This window comes from Lepidochelys kempii, chromosome 5 (assembly GCF_965140285.1).
Source record: "Lepidochelys kempii isolate rLepKem1 chromosome 5, rLepKem1.hap1, whole genome shotgun sequence".
NCBI classification, from domain to species: domain Eukaryota; kingdom Metazoa; phylum Chordata; order Testudines; family Cheloniidae; genus Lepidochelys; species Lepidochelys kempii.
Window position 1 is genome coordinate 82,576,196 of NC_136384.1, and position 20,372 is coordinate 82,596,567.

General features: G+C 39.5%; 1 protein-coding gene across 1 annotated transcript in view; it reads left to right on the forward strand.

Moving 5' to 3' along the window:
• The window catches only part of ADAMTS19 (ADAM metallopeptidase with thrombospondin type 1 motif 19), a 278,728-nt gene that overhangs the window by 138,462 nt on the left and 119,894 nt on the right, over positions 1-20,372 (forward strand). Inside the window, exon 8 of the mRNA XM_073344873.1 lies at positions 10,513-10,618. Coding sequence (XP_073200974.1) covers positions 10,513-10,618 — 106 coding nt within the window. The remainder of the gene's footprint in view (positions 1-10,512; positions 10,619-20,372) is intronic.

Consider the following 20,372-nt stretch of genomic DNA (forward strand, 5'->3'; position numbering starts at 1 on the left):
GGGGCAGGCCGAATTTTTCTGATAGCAGACAATTCCTTCAGATCATGATCTCTGTGATTAATAGTTGGCTGTTGGATACCACAGCATTTGTTGTGGCATGTGTAGGGCATTTAGGGATCACCTCTGCCTAAAGGAAATGAAGAAGGCCCAAACCCCTACGACCTGAGTGTATGAAGTCCAGTCTTTCAACACATTTCTTGTCTCTTAATACTACAACATTACATATTAGCGGTTTCTTTTAATATATTAGCGGCTTGTTTTGTCCCTTCAGGCTAAGCACACTGTCTTTTTTTTTCATAGAGGTTGTCACAGACATCAAGCTGGCAGGAGATAGATGCTCTACAAAAAGCATGTGGAATCAACTTTCGAGCTGCTCTTAAAGTCTCACAGAAGAAGTTGTAAGCAGCGTTCACATCATCAGCCATTTGCCATGACTCCCTGACTATGAGGTGCCTGTTGGATTCTTTTCTGAAGCAATCCTAATTGACAAGCTGAAAGTTCCTTTTCTTGCTTGGGTTTATTATGGCCAGTGCTTTCTCTAGCACTGTTATGACTGTGAAAAGGAAATGTTGGAATTTCCACGTGTACGCTGAGAGGGAAAATGGAGCATCTACAGAAATGAAAACAAGATCTGGGGATCACTTAGTACCCTAAAGGGCTGAGTGGATGAGACTGCTTCGGATCATAAAGGCAGGATAGATTGGCAGCACTTGCATGGTCAAGGAGCATTTCACCATGAGGAGACTCAGCAGCATTGTGGACATTAATATCAGGGCAATTGAAGTCACCACATACCACTGTGGGATATGGAACAAGAGAGAGCAGAAGGTGTTTCCACTGTTCAGAAGAGGGGCAGTAAATATTTATCCGATTTACGCCATTTACAAATATGACATGCCAGGCGATCTTGTTATCTTCCTTAGATTGTCCAGATTTCACATAGGTGCAAATTCTAAACTGTTGATGATAGTTGGAAGCTTCAATCTGATAGCCTCTGGTCTGTAATAGAGATTCCTTGGTGGAATGTGTTTCCTGAAGCATATTAGCAGGTAACTGCTGAAGACCATCGTGCTTAGGGGTAGAAAATCCCTTTTATATTCAGCAGTAAGATATTTAAAGAGTTGATGGCCAAGTTGTCAGGGTTGGTCCCTCCATCCTGGAGGATTAATAGAGGATGCCAATGTGAAGCCTCCTGACATGTCCCTGTCCCTTGTAGAGATACTATGGGGCAGGGAGGGCAGAACCAAGACCCTCCATGGCTTAAAAATCAGTTTAATCTAACCTGGGACCACAAACACTAAAATGCTTTAATCATGATTGTATGGTCTCACTACAAAGCAGGGTTAATGGTTGTTTGGTGCCTTAACTGCACATCTCTTAACATGTTTGGCTTTCATTTAAGTGTAAACTTAACTCTGAATTTCTTGCTTGGTTTTGGTATAATTGCTATATCCGCTATTTACCTTAAGTTACCTATTCATACTCTCAGCCTTAACTGTGTCTCAACTTAGTTTTGTTTTGGAATTCTATAGGGCTTTGATCCAACAAAGCACTTAAGAGTGTACTTTACTTTAAATGTGTGAATAATCCCAACGTAGTCAAAGGGCCTTGACCATGTGTTCAAAGTTAAGCACATACATAAGTGCTTTGCTGGCTTGGGGTCTGTCTACTATAGGGTGTTTTGTACCTTTTTTTCTGAAGCATCTGATTCTAGTAACTGCAGGAGCACTGTGTTAAACTAGATGGATCACTGATCTAAACCAGTATGGAAATTCCTATGTTTCTAAGATAAGTATTTTAGTAGAAAGAGGTCCACATAAAAGATAGATAATGTTTCCTCTGATTTTCTGGCTGTTCCCATGCCATTGCCACAGGCATAAAGTTGAGGTTTTTTGGATGACTTTAGCATTTGCATATTTTCACACACTTTAGGATTTTGTTTTAAGAAAACTGCATTCTTCGAGTAGTATCACTATGGGTGCTCCACTTCAGGTCCGCATGTGCCTCTTGAGCTTTCAATTGGAGATTTCTAGCTAGCACTGACCATTCAGCCCACACATACACCCTAGGCTTCCTTGTGGCAGACACTGAGGCTATGCAGGGGTGCATGGGTGAGCTGCTGTCTGTTCCTCCTCTACTGCCCCAGCCCGCAATGGAAACCTAGCACGTCCATCTAGAGCGTACTCGACATTCTCTCTTTTCTTTTTTTCTCAAAGTTAGTTAGTTTATAGCTGTAGGTTAATGTTTAGTACAGTTAGTTTTAGCGCAGAGGATCATTTTTGCCTTCTTTTTTCTTCAGGAGACTTGTCATCTCCTAGCAGGGTATTCCTGGTTCACCAGGCTTCAAATGCTGCCTCTCTTTCTGAGAGGCTATACCAGTGAGCAATGGACACTCCAAGTCTGTCCGTTGCCTGGGGAAGCCCCAAGTCTCCCACAGGTGTTCCTTCTGTTTGGCCCTTAAGTCTAGGGCTACAAAGGACAGGGAGATAGCTCAGACTACTGGCTATGGAAGGCTCCCTGCAACCACCCTCTGAGCCAAGTTAGGAGGACCCTCCACCCCAGTACATCCATCCCTGGATAGATCCAACACCCCATCAACCTTGGGGCCTGGGAAGCCTTGGAGTTCTAAGGACAGAAAGAAAGGGAAGTTTTTGGAGCCCACTGTGAAGACTCTCAGAAAGAGGAGCATGGTCTCTCACTTAAAGGAGTCAGCTCCAAAAAAAACCAGGTGCCCATCGACGTCCTTGGTCTCCAAGGGTACTATTGAGAACAGGGACTGTTCCTCCAGTACTGGTGGGCCCGCAAAGCCTTGGAGCGCTAAGAACAGAAAGTATGGCTTTGGTAGGGCACCTATACTCTCCACCACTAAGGAGGGTAAGCACAAGATACCATCGAGTTCAGCCCAGCCACTGGCACCCAAGTATCCCGTTCAGCTGTCATGCACTTTAACCTAGCCACTTTAACTGATGTAATCAGTTCAGCCAGGGGTACCAGCTGTGCAAACAGAATCCTTTGGCACCAAGCAAGCATCTGTGCCTGACATCTACAATGCCTGCAGTACACCCATCATTGTTGGTAACGTCAACTCTGGCTATGGCAACCTCGACTACGGTGTTGGTACACAGGTCCTTTTCGGAACCACAAGAGTTCTGATACATGAGGGATCTCTCAGTGTCAGATGAACCAGAGTCCCTGTTGTCATTTGGTACTGAGCATCTCTTGGTATTGAGACTTCAGTCTCTAAGTGGACATTCCATGGTACAGAACTCTCCTCTCCTCAGTGGCTGCCCTCCAACCCCGTGCCATGGGAGGATGTGGAGGAAGAGGATTCCCAATCGGTCCCCTCGATTTTCAGTGAGGGGTTCTCCTACATACCTCTTTGGAAATCGGCCTTCACGCGGGGAAGACCTTGCTGGTCACTGAAAGTGGTGGAACAAGCCTTGTATGCCACCCTGCACTTCCTTAGGGACACCTGCAAAGGCCACATTGGGACCTGTGGGCTGCCTATCAACAGTAATTTAATGGACCACCAGTACTGTCCCTCAGGGAGACCAGGATTTCACATACAGAGCAGGTTACCATTGGTTCAAATAGAGATCTTATGAGATGGTTGAGAACTAGGTTGAGATCCCAAGACAGGGTGGGGTGTCTGATGTGGGGGAAGAGATTATCTGGACTCTTTAACAATTCTGTATGATACTGGGTGAGCACAAACCAGGGGATGAAAGGTCGATATGGCAGCCAGGTGTACCTTGACTAAACTGGTGGATAATCCGGATGTCTGTAGATCCAGCAAGTAATCTAGGATGAGGGAAAGGGGAACTGATTCCGGCCAGGGGTAACAAAAGCCAGACCAATAGATTAATCTCTTCCATTTCTTTGTTCAAGTTCAAGACATAGACTCTCAGGGCTTGGAGTTTGATTGCTTCTGCAATCAATCCACGGCAGGTGATTTCTTCTTAAAGGATAATCCCTTTTGTGGGCAGAGTTTTTCTGTCTAGACCCTCATATGATCGTTGTTTACTCATTGTAGCTACTTTTTAACCACCAAAACTCTCAATATCAAATTTTGAATAGCATGGGGTTCTGATCAAGCTTAATTGACCTGGTTCCATGGAACCCACCAAAAGTAGGCCAAATGTCAGTGTGTCTCAGTGGGTCACAACTGAGAATACCAAATTAAGGACAAGCTGCTGAGAAATGGGGCAGAGACACCCCAAAACTGGTGGTTATTTTTCTATAAGATATACCTAACCAGCAACAAAAGTAAACTTCTGTCTCACCACACTGGCTAACAAGAAGTCAGAAATGCAGCCTCCTCACATATTCCAGTTCTGAATTCAACACCCAGACAGTAGACTGAATGATGAGTGGTTCTTTATAACCAATTTCATCAAACAGAGGGTTCTTTTGATCCCAAAGGTCACATACCCAGGTTAATATATAACTCAGATCTTACCCAATAATCACGCTGTTGCCGATCCTTTAGTATCTAATAACTAAAGGTTTATTTATAGAAAGAAAGAAAGAGAAAGGAAGGAGTGAGAATTAAAATTGGTTAAAGGAATCAAATACGTACAGTAATTTCAAGGTTCTAGGATCAGGATTGAAGCAGTGATAGTATAAACTGCTGATTTGTTAAGTCTCTGGTTTCTCCAAAATCATTGGAAGTTCCTCAGTCCCTTGGTTAGAATGCTCCCATTAGTATAAGTTCATAGTCCAGAGATCAGATCAGGAAAGAGACCAAATGGAAATGTTTCCAGGGACTTTTATAGTTTATGTCCTGTGGAGGGAAACTCACTGTTTCAAACAAAGCCATCAGTCCAGTTTGTGGAAAAATACAGGTAACAAGATGGAGTTTAGGGTTGCATGATTTAGTCACATGCCCTTGCATGATTCGCTGATTCATAACAGAGGCCATTACCCATACTCTAGTGAAAACATTCACATGAAAGTCCGTCGGGGGGATAGGCTTCTTCCATGGTCCATTGTGTTTGTTGATGAGCCATCAACTTGAATATTCCATTCACAATGTGTTGGCCAGAGTGGGTGCAAATTACCCTATGGGTGATACCACAGGAGCAAACACATTTGAAATACAGGTACATAGTCAATATTCATAACTTCAGATTCAAAAATGATATGTGCATACAAATAGGATAATCCTATTCAGCAAACCATAACTTTCCATTGACACCTTAACTGATGCACTCTATACAAGATTTGTTGTGATTATTTAACAGTGGTAGCAACAATGATCTACATGGTCATATTTTAATCACATAACATCGTATCATGTATCAGTATTTTTTTTTCTGAAACCTCACAGTTCAGAAAAATCCTATTTCTATCCCTGGATGTTAGAAGGGCCTTCTACCTGGATAAGACTAAGCAGATTAGGAGATTGCCTAGACTCTTCATATACTTTGCAGGTAGAGCTAAGGGAGCTCCTATTTCTGTTGAATGACTTTTGAAATGGATATTAGATTGCATTTCTGTTATAAGTGTGCAGGTGCTCAGCCCTTCCTTCTCCCTGCATTGAGTGAGCATGCATTCAAGCAGATTATAGGCAACATTTGCTGCATTTTGGAACAATGTTCCAGTATCAGAGATATGTAGAGACACTACTTGGACTTCTGTCCATATATTTTTCAAAGCATTATTCCCTGCTCCCTGCCATCAGATTTGATGAGGCACTTGCATCTGCGGTACTATCTTCAGTTCTGAACCCTATTCCAAAGCTCCCCCCCTGCTTCTGGGGATACTGCTCAGAAATCAGCTGAAGTGGAGAACTCATAGGGACACTATTCAAAAAAGAAGGAAATGTTACTCACTCTGTTCCGTAACTGTAGTTCTTTGAGATGTGTGTCTTAGAGCTTGACTACTCATCCTCCTTTCCCTCTACTTCAGCTGTTCCCTAGGGGATAACTGAGAAGAGAAGAAATTGAGGGCAGTTGGCCAGTGCACCCCTATATAGCCTCAGTTTCTGCCATGAGGTGGCATAAGGCACATGAGGGAGCCAAATGGACACTGCTAGCTAGAAATCTCTGATCGAAGGCTCACGAGGCACATATGATCTGAATTGGAGCACCCAGAGGGTCATACATCTCAAAGAACTACAGTTACTGCACAGGATGAGTGACATTTCCCTCTCTTAGGATGCTTGTCCCCCTGCTAGAATCTTTCAACCCAAACTCCAGGCCAATAGTTTTTTGTATTGCATGAGACCAGGAGTATTAAAACATTATTAAAAAATGACTCAGGCTTTTAATTATACACTGAACATGGGAGCAGCATGTTTTTTTTCCACACTTCACCAATGGATGGATCTCTGGGGTTGTGGGTGCCTCAGTCTCCATATTAATTGAATCCTTTGTCTCACCATGAACACTGTCTGCAATTATACTTACTACTGCTAGTTTTATTCATGGTTTTATGATGTGGACACTTGTCCGCTAGTAACTGGGCAAAAACAGTTGATAACTTTTTGATACTTTACCTACCAGAGCTAGTCCACACTCATGCAAAATAATAGAGGTGTTTGCCTCCCAAAGATACACTAGAAGATTCTGTACTGGGGACATGTATTATTGTACTAAGACTCTTTTTTAACACAAAATATAAGGTAGTATATTTACTGCTACCATATGAAATATCATTAACCATATAAATAGTAGACAAAATAAAATGAAAACAATATTCATTTTCTGAAACAATCCATTTTATTGACTGTGCACTTATTAATTCACAAAATGTGATATTTCATTATAGCTGTACTGCAAATTAGTGAAGTTCTACTGCATTTAGTAATTCTGTATTTAATTATCCTAAAAAGCATCTTTGATCATCCACAGCTTAAGAGAATTTTAACATCTTCTGTCAAGCATGCATCAGTTCAATACTGTTTCTTGTTCTGACATATGTAACCGTCAATGTTTCTTTTAGGCTTTTTTCTTAGACATGGAATTGGGTTGTTTTTAAAATTGTATGAGATGCTATCACTGAGTTCAAGTAAGACTTTTCAAGAACAAAGTTCATTAATTTGAAGTTGTGTGGAAAGCCCACAGGTTTCAGTGGGGATACTTTAATCATAACAAAAGAGCAATTGTTCAGAGTTTGTTGGGTTGTTTGGTTTTTTTTTGGTTTTTGAGTAGATTTAACCTTGGAGCAATTCCAGCTGTGTTAATAAGCCACAGGAAACTGCAGTGAACATTATATATATATATATATATATATATATATATATATATATATATATATATATATATATATATATATATATATGTATGTATATATGAAGAAACTCTTTTTACCTAAGGAAACTGCAGTGAGTGTGTGTGTGTGTGTGAAGCAAGAGTAGCTGCTTACCAAAGCCAGTTTTTTTCCTTACACATGAAATTAATAACCATGGACAAGACATGAAACTAGTTCTTGATTAGTAGTTGGCTGATTTATATCCAGTAGCTAGTGTTTGATGTGGCTTTCATGTATAAGGTCAACTTTGTTTAATAAAGAATAAAGCATTAATTGTATATGTGCTTTTGGCTGTATCTAGAATCAGAATCTAATTTAATGTAAATAGAATGCAGGCTTCTCATTCCAAGTGTTAGACCCTAGAAGATTAACAGTAATCAATGCATTTATAAGAACTATGTGTACAGAGAAGCCTTGGTTATGTAAATTGATATTTATTGTTTGTAATGAGTACTACTGGTTATAATTTCTTCCTTGCAATAGATATGGAACCTATCAAAGGATTTACCTGTTCAGTGCTATATCATGCCTGTGAGAGCCAGTAGAATACTAAGGGGAACTAGCAACTATAGCGATCAAGCAGTGTTGGAGGGAAGCATTAAGCCTATATAAGGAACATCATAATTTTAGAGGAGAGGAGCTGCCTAGAATAGAATCATAGAATATCAGGGTTGGAAGGGACCTCAGGAGGTCATCTAGTCCAACCCCCTGCTCAAAGCAGGACTGATCCCCAATTAAATCATCTCAGCCAGGGCTTTGTCAAGCCTGACCTTAAAAATATCTAAGGAAGGAGATTCCACCACCTCCCTAGGTAACGCATTCCAGTGTTTCACCACCCTCCTAGTGAAAAAGTTTTTCCTGATATCCAACCTAAATCTCCCCCACTGCAACTTGAGACCATTACTCCTTGTTCTGTCATCTGCTACCACTGAGAACAGTCTAGATCCATCCTCTTTGGAACCCCCTTTCAGGTAGTTGAAAGCAGCTATCAAATCCCCCCTCATTCTTCTCTTCCGTAGACTAAACATCCCCAGTTCCCTCAGCCTCTCCTCATAACTCATGTGTTCCAGTCCCCTAATCATTTTTGTTGCCCTCCGCTGGACTCTTTCCAATTTTTTCACATCCTTCTTGTAGTGTGGGGCCCAAAACTGGACACAGTACTCCAGATGAGGCCTCACCAGTGTCAAATAGAGGGGAACAATCACATCCCTCGATCTGCGGCAATGCCCCTACTTATACATCCCAAAATGCCATTGGCCTTCTTGGCAACAAGGGCACACTGTTAACTCATATCCAGCTTCTCATCCACTGTAAGAACTGCTGGTCCACTGTAAGAACTGCTGCCAAGCCATTCGGTCCTTAGTCTGTAGCGGTGCATTGGATTCTTCCATCCTAAGTTTAGGACTCTGCACTTGTCCTTGTTGAACCTCATCAGATTTCTTTTGGCCCAATCCTCCAATTTGTCTAGGTCCCTCTGTATCCTATCCCTGCCCTCCAGCATATCTACCTCTCCTCCCAGTTTAGTGTCACCTAAGGCATCTCTTTCCCTTTTCTCATTTGCTTTGCTGCTCTGCCCACTGGCAGGAAAGGCTGGGAGTCTCAAACTCCTCAACCAGTCACCAGTTACTTCTGCCACATCCAGACTTCACCACCCAGAGAAGAATCGAGAGCTTTCTCTACTTTTAAGCCAACACATTGTATTTATGTTCCATTTAGTGGGGGTGTGAGAAAGGCATGTTGTGGAAAACCTTCAGGGACATCTCACTTTCTTGTGCAAACAAAGCCCATAGAGAGGGCTTTCCCAATGTAAAATAACATTTCACAGTGTAACACAGTTGCCTTTTTTGTTATGTCTACAGTGAGAAGTTAGGTAATTCTCTTACCTTTCTTCTAGCATTGCTCCATTGGTGCTGACACTAGTGGGAACACTAGTATAGACTAGCCCCCAGACAATTTTACCACTGTATTGTCCAAACCTAGTCAGAGCAGTGATGTGGGTATTGCCTAAAATTCCCAGTGTAAATAAGAAAAGGAATATTTGTGGCACCTTAGAGACTAACCAATTTATTTGAGCATAAGCTTTCGTGAGCTACAGCTCACTTCATCGGATGCATACTGTGGAAACTGCAGTGAGGATGTTTTTATACACACAGATCATGAAAAAAGGGTGTTTATCACTTCAAAAGGTTTTCTCTTCCCCCACCCCACTCTCCTGCTGGTAATAGCTTATCTAAAGTGTAGATAAGGCCTTTCTGTTTGCAGGCTGACAAGTTAAAATATTTGGACTTCATCCTATGAGATGTACATTTAGAAGGCTAATTAAGACTAAATTCCAAATGCTTCTAGCCATTTAATTGTATCAGAAACATCCAACAAATATGTTGATCCAGAGGGCGCCATTTCTTTGAAGGGATGTTCGATATGAAATAGGCTGTACATTTGGAATATGTAAATAATCAAATAGACTGCTTAAACCAAGATCTTCAAAAATAGGAGCCTAAAATCCTAGGTTCTTAAATAAACGATCTCAGTCAAATGAAGCTGCTTGGTGCTCAGCATTTTGCAATATTAGATCATTTATTTAGGAGCCTAATCATGGACTTGAGTGTCTAACATTTAGGCTCCTGTTTTTGAAAACCTAGGGTTTAGATCATATGCTTGATACTGTCCTTGGCATTTATGATAAATGTGATGGTTAGACTGCTGTCTATTAAGGATTGTTATAGTTTTATGGAATTTGAGGTTTCCTGTAAAAACTCGTCTTCCTTTCTAACTTGTGCACTGAACTCCATATTGGTGCTTAAAAAATTAGTAAGTCCTAATGTTAAAATGAAAGAGTAGAAACTGAAGAACAGAAAATAAAACTAAAATCTATTAGCAAAAAAAATTGCGCAGATTTGTGGATAAAATTATCAGATTTGTATTGCCTTTTTTAACAATATGCTGTTCAAATTTTACTGTATCATACCTTATTTAAATACATTACATTGTTTGGGAACAAATTTTGTGCACACTATATAGTAAATGAGCGATATTGTCACTATCCTGATCTTCTCTTCTCCCTTCTATGCTATTGATGCTAAATTCACTAATTGCGAATTGTCTTTAATAAGTTTATAAATAGTATAGGGCAGGTACATCCCTATGTGTTAGTTCAGCATCAGCACAATAGGGCCGCAATCCAGGGCCATAATGTAAATATAAATAATAAATAATACTCATAATGATTAATCCTGGTGTGGTGGTTGTGTTTCCTAGGTATAGCATATTTGAGTGGAATGTGCAGTGAAAAAAGAAAATGTATTATTGCAGAGGACAATGGTCTGAATCTCGCATTTACCATTGCCCATGAGATGGGTCACAAGTAAGTACATGAAAGAAAACAAAGATCCCTAACTTTTGTTGACATGTATTATTCCAGACTCTAAATTTAATTTTAATTTTAATACAGGAGTTTATCACATAACACAAGAGCTTTGGTTTTGTATGTGTTCTTGTTTTTTAATTAAGGAAGGCTATTACTTATGACTTATGATAAGTGTAAGGAAATTCATTTTTTTCGTTAAAATTGACATAATTTGTCAATATAGCACATAAGTCAAGAAAACAATTACATCTTTGAATGGCACATTAGTCATTCTATATATACAATAATTCATTAGAACATTTGGAAGATCTAATTTAATCTGGGGAAAAGACAGGTGTCTCCTGAACTTGTTTTGGGGATTGTGGTACTATGCATCAAATGCAGCTCTGACTAATATTGCCAAAAAACATGTAATGAAATCATAAGTTGACTGAGATTTTATTGAGTTTGCCAGTCTCAAAATAGTTCCTTGAAAATCATAAGGGTCATCAAAACACTAGCTTCCCTCCATCCCAAACAGCAAAAGATTGTGCTGAAGCTGAAGATGTAAATTCTTTACAACAAGATGATGTTCTTATTGGCTAGAAGGAGAGTAGGGAGTGCTAAGGAGTAAACTTAATACAAAAAAGCAGTATGCTGCCCAAACAAATTAGATATCAAACCAAATCAAGAATTCACTGCTTGATCTCCCCACCCTTCAAAAAAGAATAAATAAGTCAGTGCTTTACAAGTTTAAATTTTACTGGGGGAGAATCTCCTGTATGCATCCTCAATATTTGATACAAGTTTATCAATTAGGTCAATGTTTTAAGAAGCAGCTTCAGTTTTTGAGACCATCATTTCTGGAGGCTCTGCACCAGACATCTCCATCTGAGCTCTTGCATTTGCCATTGACTTCAGCTGGAACTGTGAGCTCTCAGCACCTCTGAAAATTAGGTGTCTCAAGATGGGCACTGTAAATTGGAAGCCACTTTTGAACATTTTAATCATACTGTCTAGAGAACTGAGATCCCACTATCTAATACTGAAGAAGAAAGTCAATACTAAATGAGATTTTTGGTTTTAAGGATAGCCTCTCCCGGTGAATTAGAGATGAACAATTTCTATGAACTCATGGAGGATGGTGAGGAGAGTTACAGGGATGTTCATTCCAGGTGAATCCCTGCCAGAGAAATAATTTAAGGCCACTAAATTCCTTAAACTTTAAAAAATTAAGTAGAAATAAATGCTTTCCTTTAAATTAATTTTTGGATACCTGCTGTTTATAGAAAGGAATTCTCAGAGAAAATCCAATTAAATGTAAGGCAAAACCAGAAAACCCACCACCTGTTTGTAGATGACAATGAAAACCGTCCACTGTTATAAAATGCATAAATAAATAAACTTTATGAGCTCCTTTTGGCAAGATTTTTCAAAGAGCACATTTAGCACACAGGGCATTAAGTACAAACAAGTATGCTTGCAAAAACTTTTGGCAATATTTTCAGAACTGGAATTGAAGTGCCTTATGCAAGTGAAAATAATTAATACTTTAATTTTTGTGCATTTGTTTTTGCACATCAAACTCCTTAAATGTATATTCTGTGCTTTGGAATGGATTTCTGTCTGACCTATATGCAGACCTAATTGTAAGCTCCTAATAGAACAACTCTGCAGAGCTGTGGAGCATTTAAGAGTATTTTCTCAGTTACCTACTTTGATATGTCCCCAAAATGCTCATAACCTGCTGTGCATAATTGTAAATACATATTAGTGTACTTATGGCTCTGTAGTCATGGTTGAATATACTGTTATTTTTGTTATTAATGTTATTTTTGTGCCCTCCATTGAGCACACTCAAGGGAGTTTCTACATGTAGCTTTCACAGTTCCCTATGGATACATTTTGAACATCATTCTATTGAACAATGATAATCTAGAGATTTTTTTTGGTGGAGGTTGGTGTAGAGGTGGAGGTAAGGAGAGTGGTGGGAGGGGGATTAGTTTACAAGCATAAAGTGGAATGGGATGAGGAAAGGAAAAACGAGTGAGAGAAAAACGAGAAATGTAAGGGAATGAGGAAGGAAGGGATATTAGCTGCTCAGATACTATAATAAGAACGGAGATGGATAAATAGGAAGGAGATGGATAAATAGCGGAAGGAGAGAGGTTCATTGAGGAAACCATAAACAAGGCTGGCAGCAGAGGAACAGAGTATGAAGAGGGCAAAGGTGTACAGCCAATTAGCATAGTTTGTTCCATTCAAACCTGTCTAATTTTTGTATCATAGCATGGAATATATATGTTTTGTGTCTAAATTACAAATTGAAATATATATAACGTCTTTTACTCTACTAATAAATAACACGTCTCTATAGCGTGATAAGAAAAATACTTTTTATGTGTTGTGCAGTTTTGCTGCAGCTCTTTAGATGTGAGGAGTGAGCCAAGTTCAGTCCTCATAAAGCTCAAAACATGTTTCAGAAATCTGTAGCTAAAATACTCTACTAATATAAATGGCTTTAGCCTTGTAAAAAATCTTAAGGTGATTTTTATAAACAGTTTTTCAAGTTAAAATCCTGATTGTTTCCTGCAGAAATAAATTTAGACCTGAAACATTCCAGAATTCTTTAGGAACAAAAGCCACATGGAAGTACCAGACAGTACATGCTACAGATGGTTATCTTTGGTGTTACTCAATTACTGAGGTGTTTCACTATATTACAGTTTGTCTGCAAATGCCTTGACTCAGTAATGCATGTTTTCCCCCATGTGGGAACCACAACCTCTTATTCATGCTCTTGGTTCTATTAAAAGATACAGTGAAATTTGAGATTAGTGGAATCAACATGGATTATCTTCTTTCATTCACATTTTGAATTGCTTGTTTTAGGTTTTACCAGTTTCAGTCTTCCCCACTCAATTAGTTACATTATTATTAAAATGAGATTATGGCTTTTCAGCTTCTATTTTCCATTTGGATAAATTTAACTGCTGCTTTGTTACTTGAGTTGATCAGTAAATTAGTGGCTAATAGGAGTTCTACATTTGTTGGCCTACAAGGCTCAAGATCTGACACTGCTTGCCATCTACAAGGGCTTCATCTTGATTTTGGAGGTAAAATATCCTGTTACTGTATTTGTGGAACTTAATCTTTGTGCTTCTGTTTCATACCTTCCTACTACCCCTTTCTCTTACTTAGAACTTGCCCTGTGTGTTCTTCCATTTCATTTGTAGTGTTTTTATAATAATTTGAAGAAACCCTCTTATAGTGGGAAACACTTGTTTGTTTGTTTGTTTATTTATTTATTTATTACAGTATGCCGAGAGGACATAACTAAGATTGGAGCCTCGTTGTTCCAGTCTCTGTACAAGTATAAACTGAAGAGCTTAAAATCTAAATAAATAATATATAATAGCACTTAGCACAATTTGGGAGCCATATAAATAATTGGAAGCATGCACTGGGTATCATCCAATGTCTATATAGCTGGGAAATTAATTCTTAAAAGAGCTTTCTCTGGTCACACCTTCCTTATAGAATGCTATTATAAATGTACCCAGCCTTGTTTTTAACATTTTAAAGCTGATCACAGAATACAGGTTACTTACCCAAGTGAAACATTTTGTACCAATGTGTTAAAATAGCTGTCTCCAGAAAATGATAGACCACAAAGCCAGATATCTGATACAACCATACCTATATAGGGGCACAGAAAGCTGAGTAGTAGCTCGAGGATCTCTCTGACTGTGTTCCTGCTTCCTGCTTCTATGGGTCCATTGGACCTACACTCCTGAGCATGTCCCTGGCTGTGAATTCCTCAGCAATGAGGAAGCTACTGGGGAAATATTATGTATCTGGCTGCAGGAGGGGATGATGTAAGTATTCTGGCCCTGACTGATCTGCTCATTACCTCCTCCTTACCCCCACAGAGCCCTCCAGGAGTTTAGGGGGAGTAGTGGAATACTTCTGTGCAAGTGGTGGACACATACATCCCTTTTCCTGTGGAGATCCTTGCATAGAGGACCCCTCAATGCAAAGATCACAAGGACACAATTTGGCCCCTAGTTACTAATTTCACCTTGATGGTAACTTCCTTTATGCTTTCCAACACAAAAATCTGTTTTAAAGCATTTTAGTAAGAAATCCATATTAGGATTAAACAATTAAGATCAGCATTAATACTTCTATTAATAGAGTCCATGCCTGGCTTCCTGAAAGCATAATTTAGATGAGGAATCAATTATTTCAATTTCTCACACTGCTTTTATTTCCCATTTCCTTAGTAGTCACTGTACTTCAGAATGTGTCTTGTTAAGTAAGATGATTCACTTGTAGCAGCATCACTATTCTCTCAAGTCACAAAGCCAAAAGTGTTCAATCAAGGTGCCTAAAGCTCTCCTTCACAATCCATATTTAGGTACCTAAATAGAAGTGGCCTGATTTCAAAGGTGCTGTCCCCTTGATTTCCATGGGAGATGGGGTTACTCAGTACCTCTGGAAACCAAGATACTTCTGTTTAGGCACCTGAATATGGATTTCGAAACTAAAGTTTATTGCCCAAAGTTTGAAAAACACTGCTACAGTATAGAATGTGTGATTTTTTTTAAAGGAGAAAGAAAAGGAGTACTTGTGGCACCTTAGAGACTAACCAATTTATTTGAGCATAAGCTTTCGTGAACTACAGCTCACTTCATCGGATGCATACTGTGGAAAGTGCAGAAGATCTTTTATACACACAAAGCATGAAAAAATACCTCCCCCCACCCCACTCTCCTGCTGGCAATAGCTTATCTAAAGTGATCACTCTCCTTACAATGTGTATGATAATCAAGTTGGGCCATTTCCAGCACAAATCCAGGGTTTAACAAGAACGTCTGAGGGTGGGGGGGGGGTTAGGAAAAAACAAGGGGAAATAGGTTACCTTGCATAATGACTTAGCCACTCCCAGTCTCTATTCAAGCCTAAGTTAATTGTATCCAATTTGCAAATGAATTCCAATTCAGCAGTTTATCGCTGGAGTCTGGATTTGAAGGTTTTTTGTTGAAGAATTGAAACTTTCATGTCTGTAATCGCGTGACCAGAGAGATTGAAGTGTTCTCCGACTGGTTTATGAATGTTATAATTCTTGACATCTGATTTGTGTCCATATATTCTTTTACGTAGAGACTGTCCAGTTTGACCAATGTACATGGCAGAGGGGCATTGCTGGCACATGATGGCATATATCACATTGGTGGATGTGCAGGTGAACGAGCCTCTGATAGCGTGGCTGATGTTATTAGGCCCTGTGATGGTGTCCCCTGAATAGATATGTGGGCACAGTTGGCAACGGGCTTTGTTGCAAGGATAGATTCCTGGGTTAGTGGTTCTGTTGTGTGGTATGTGGTTGCTGGTGAGTATTTGCTTCAGGTTGGGAGGCTGTCTGTAGGCAAGGACTGGCCTGTCTCCCAGGATTTGTGAGAGTGTTGGGTCATCCTTCAGGATAGGTTGTAGATCCTTAATAATGCGTTGGAGGGGTTTTAGTTGTGGGCCGTCACCCAACTGAAGGGGCTGAAGGTGACAGCCCCCAACTAAAACCCCTTGTAACCTATTTCCCCTTGTTTTTTCCTAACCCCGCCCCCTCCTCAGACGTTCTTGTTAAACCCTGGATTTGTGCTGGAAATGGCCCACCTTGATTATCATACACATTGTAAAAGAGAGTGATCACTTTAGATAAGCTATTGCCAGCAGGAGAGTGAGGGAGGTATTTTTTCATGCTTTGTGTGTATAAAAGATCTTCTACACTTTCCACAGTATGCATCCGATGAAGTGAACTGTAGCTCACGAAAGCTTATGCTCAAATAAATTGGTTAGTCTCTAAGGTGCCACAAGTACTCCTTTTCTTTTTGCGAATACAGACTAACACGGCTGTTACTCTGAAACCTTTTTAAAGGAGAATTTTCTGCTAACTACAGAACATAATGCTAAGAAAATAGCTTATATACATACGTCTATAACAGTATTGTTAGCAGTTAACATTCTTTTGTGCTGTCTTCAGGTTTGCAATGTTGTGGGTCAATTTTGAGGTCAATCATCACATAGCACAGTCATGCTTTTATATTATTTTTAACACACTCTGGGCTATCTTTTTTGTACAGTAGCTAGAAGCTTTTATTTCTACAAGAAACACTATTTAATCTGCTAAGATTATCCATGTGTAAGCAAGAGAACAGTTTTGGATCAACTCCTCATAACAAAGAAGATACCATACTTCACTTGCTTCTTTATTAAATGGTTATTCTATTGAATTGGCAAAACACATAAGCAGCATAGAGAATTTTCCTTTTATTTATTACATAGAGACTGACTTTGATCACAGACTGGTTTTACATTAGGGTAGTTCCACTGGTTTCAACAGATACTCTTAATTTATACTGGTATAATAAGAACAGAATTAGATACATTGAAAAACTATATTGAAAGCAAATTTGTTTTTATTTTTCTTAATTTCTTTATTTAAGGTTAATTACAAGACACCCTATTCCAAGGTCTAAGCTCCCTGACAAGACATCAAAAATCCATCCCATCCATAATAATAAAATAAAAACAATGGCAAAATAATGGTAGATCCCACAAAAAGCAGCCAGTCAGCCAAAAACAGCAAAGTATCCCATCCCTCAAGTTTCCAAAGACCCCATCATTCACCCTGCTCACCTCAGCTTTCTTCTGAGACATTTTCAAGAAGATGTATACATTAAAGATCAACAGATTTAGGTATTTTGGATCAAAAGTAGGTGACAGAGTTTCAAAATCATGGAGCCATGCTGATAAACACTAGCTGAGAATTTTTGCCTGGCAAAATTAGTATAGAACACCAAACATTCAAATGGTTTGGGAAAGGTTTTCAGAAGATACATTTACAAATAGGGATTTTAGAGATGGATCCAATTTATCTTGAGGTTTTTGTTTTCACTTTCTGGTTGGCTGCAAACTGAAAGCCGAATGCCCTTGTTAGAATTTTCAAAATCACAAAAACTAATTTGTTGTGTTCAAGTTCTAAGAACAGGCACATTTTCAGAGAGCATCTTATTTTATCCAAGCATATTTTTCCCTAATGGCAACTTACACTGATGAGTTCTGTGAAGACAGACAGACAGCTAGGGGAAGAGAGAGCTCTGGAAGAAATACAGTACAAAAACTAGCCAGAGTGAAGAATCTACTCTTGACAGGCTTTGTGCATCTAAATCCCCCAGCCCCTCAGAAATGCTTTGTCCACATTTCGTTAGCAAGTTTAAAAAATGTAAAATCATTCAAAATTTAAAAGATTAAGCAAATAGGTAAAATATTCAATTTTCCGTCCTGTGTTTGAGTAATGCACTACAAGATGATTCTTTAATTAATATCACTTTGGAGCAGTGTCTTGGAAACATAGTGTCCAATATGTGGAAAACACTTTATGTAATGCATAACTTTAGTAAATATTTAAAAACATTTCAGACAATTGTGAGAAAGTTGACAAAAGATTGTGTAAATTAATGTCAATGTTTTTCATTAATAAACAGAATTAGCCTTCTTGTTGGCAATTCAATGAATATCTGATGCCTCAAAGTTTCCTTTTCCTAATTACATATTTTTTTCATTTGATCACATGGTATAGTTCAGTGATGATTCTTGGCATAGAACTGAGTACATAAACCTTAGACATAACTATTTATCTTGAAATACTGCAGTTTGCAGTATTTGCCTTTAGCCTCTTCTTTGTTGTTGCTGCCCACTTGCCCTGTATTAGATACATGGCCTCTTGGTGGATTTTTAAATTTAAATTATTTGTTTCATTTTATTAAGTTAAATAAAACGATCACAGCAAAGTTTGAAACTATTTGTATTACCCATATATGCTTCAGTCTAGGGCCCAGACTGTATACTCCAGCAGAGTTACACATGGGAGGAATCAGAAGGAGAAAGGATCACTTTGTGAAGGTTCATATTATGAAGTTTTCTTAATTTTTTTAAGGGGCTTTTGCAGGGAGGAATTATAGTGGGGCACTCCTCTCCCCACATAGATTTGGTTTCTTCAGGCTTTTCCTGTGACAGCACTTGTTCTTTTCTCCTCCACATGTTACCTATGCAAAAACTCCATTTCTGAGTCAAATACAGATGCCCAGCTTGAGCCTGAAGCAGCATTGACTTATAGAGGGCACAGATTACCTGTCATTTAGCCCCTGCTGTAGGAGAGAGGAGAATGCCTGAGAAAGTAGCTCCTCTTCCTCCCCCAGTCCCACGTTCTATTTCCATATTTACATGTATGACATAATGCATTTGCAAAGCAAAAGCACAGAGCACAGGATACACAAGTTTAGAACAGTGAGCATCATTAAGCAATGCAACAAATATCATGTAAATTATACTGTAACAGCCACCTCAGAGAAAATGACACTTGGATGGGAAAATGTTATATAACGATAGAATGAGAAAGCATATTGGGAGCTCTTAATTTTCCATCACTTGTGCCCTCCCTGAATCCAACATCTCCTGTGGAAGAATGGTGGTGGAAGTGGCAGAGGGAATTAAGAAAAGCTGTTTTGCAGAAGTCACAAGCTCACACAGATGGGAGGGTGCAGTACAGTGTTCTACATGTCCTTAGTGAACTTTATGTTATTCTTAACATATTTGTTAGAATATGTATTGCATGAATCCCATTAATTGGTCTTAAAATGGTTATAAGATTCAAAGCATATTCTAAAATATTGTCATTATCTTAGAGCCTTAATAGCTGGAAAGAGACAAATATTCCTTGGCCACATATTTCTTTTGATTTATGCATAAAATTCATAGAGTAAGGAGTGGATTTGGTTTTCCTAGGCCAGCAACATGTTCATCCAATAAAGACAAAATAAAATCTTGCTAAATAGAAAGCTGGCTATGCAGCTGGCTATGCACATCAGCAAAATGTCTCTGTAACAAGGTCACTTGCGCCTCCAAGCTAAATTATTCCCTTGTAAGTTCCATGAGGAAATCCCTTTGTGCCATGAGCTCTGTTGCTTTTCTCTTAGGCTATGTCTACACTATGAAATTAGGTCAAATTTATAGAAGTCAGTTTTGTAGAAACCATTTTTATACAGTCGATTGTGTGTCCCCCCACACAAATGCTCTAAGTGCATTTAGTCAGCGGAGTGCATCCACAGTACTGAGGCAACCGTTGACTTCTGGAGCATTGCACTGTGGGTAGCTATCCCACAGTTCCTGCAGTCTCCGCCACCCATTTGAATTCTGGGTAGAAATTCCAATGCCTCATGGGACAAAAACATTGTTGTGGGTTGTTCTGGGTACATATCATCAGACCTCCCCCCCCCCCCGTGAAAGCAACGGCAGACAATCGTTTTGCGCCTTTTTTCCTGGGTTACCCGTGCAGACGCCGTACCACAACAAGCATGGAGCCTGCTCAGCTCACCATCACCGTATGTCTCCTGGGTGCTGGCAGACACGGTACTGTATTGCTACACAGCAGCAGTTCATTGCCTTTTGGCAGCAGACAGTGCAGTATGACTGGTAGCCATCATCGCAGTACTCCAGGGTGTTCTTTTAGCCGACCTCGGTGAGGACAGTCAGGGGTACCTGGGCAAACATGGGAGTGACTCAGCCAGGTCATTTCCCTTTTAAGTTTTGTATCATGGCGATTCAGTCCTGCCGGCAGTTGTACTGCACCGTCTTCTAATGAGCAGCCAGGAGACAACGATGGCCAGCAGTCATACTGCACCGTCTGCTGCCAGCAAGATGTATAAAGATAGAC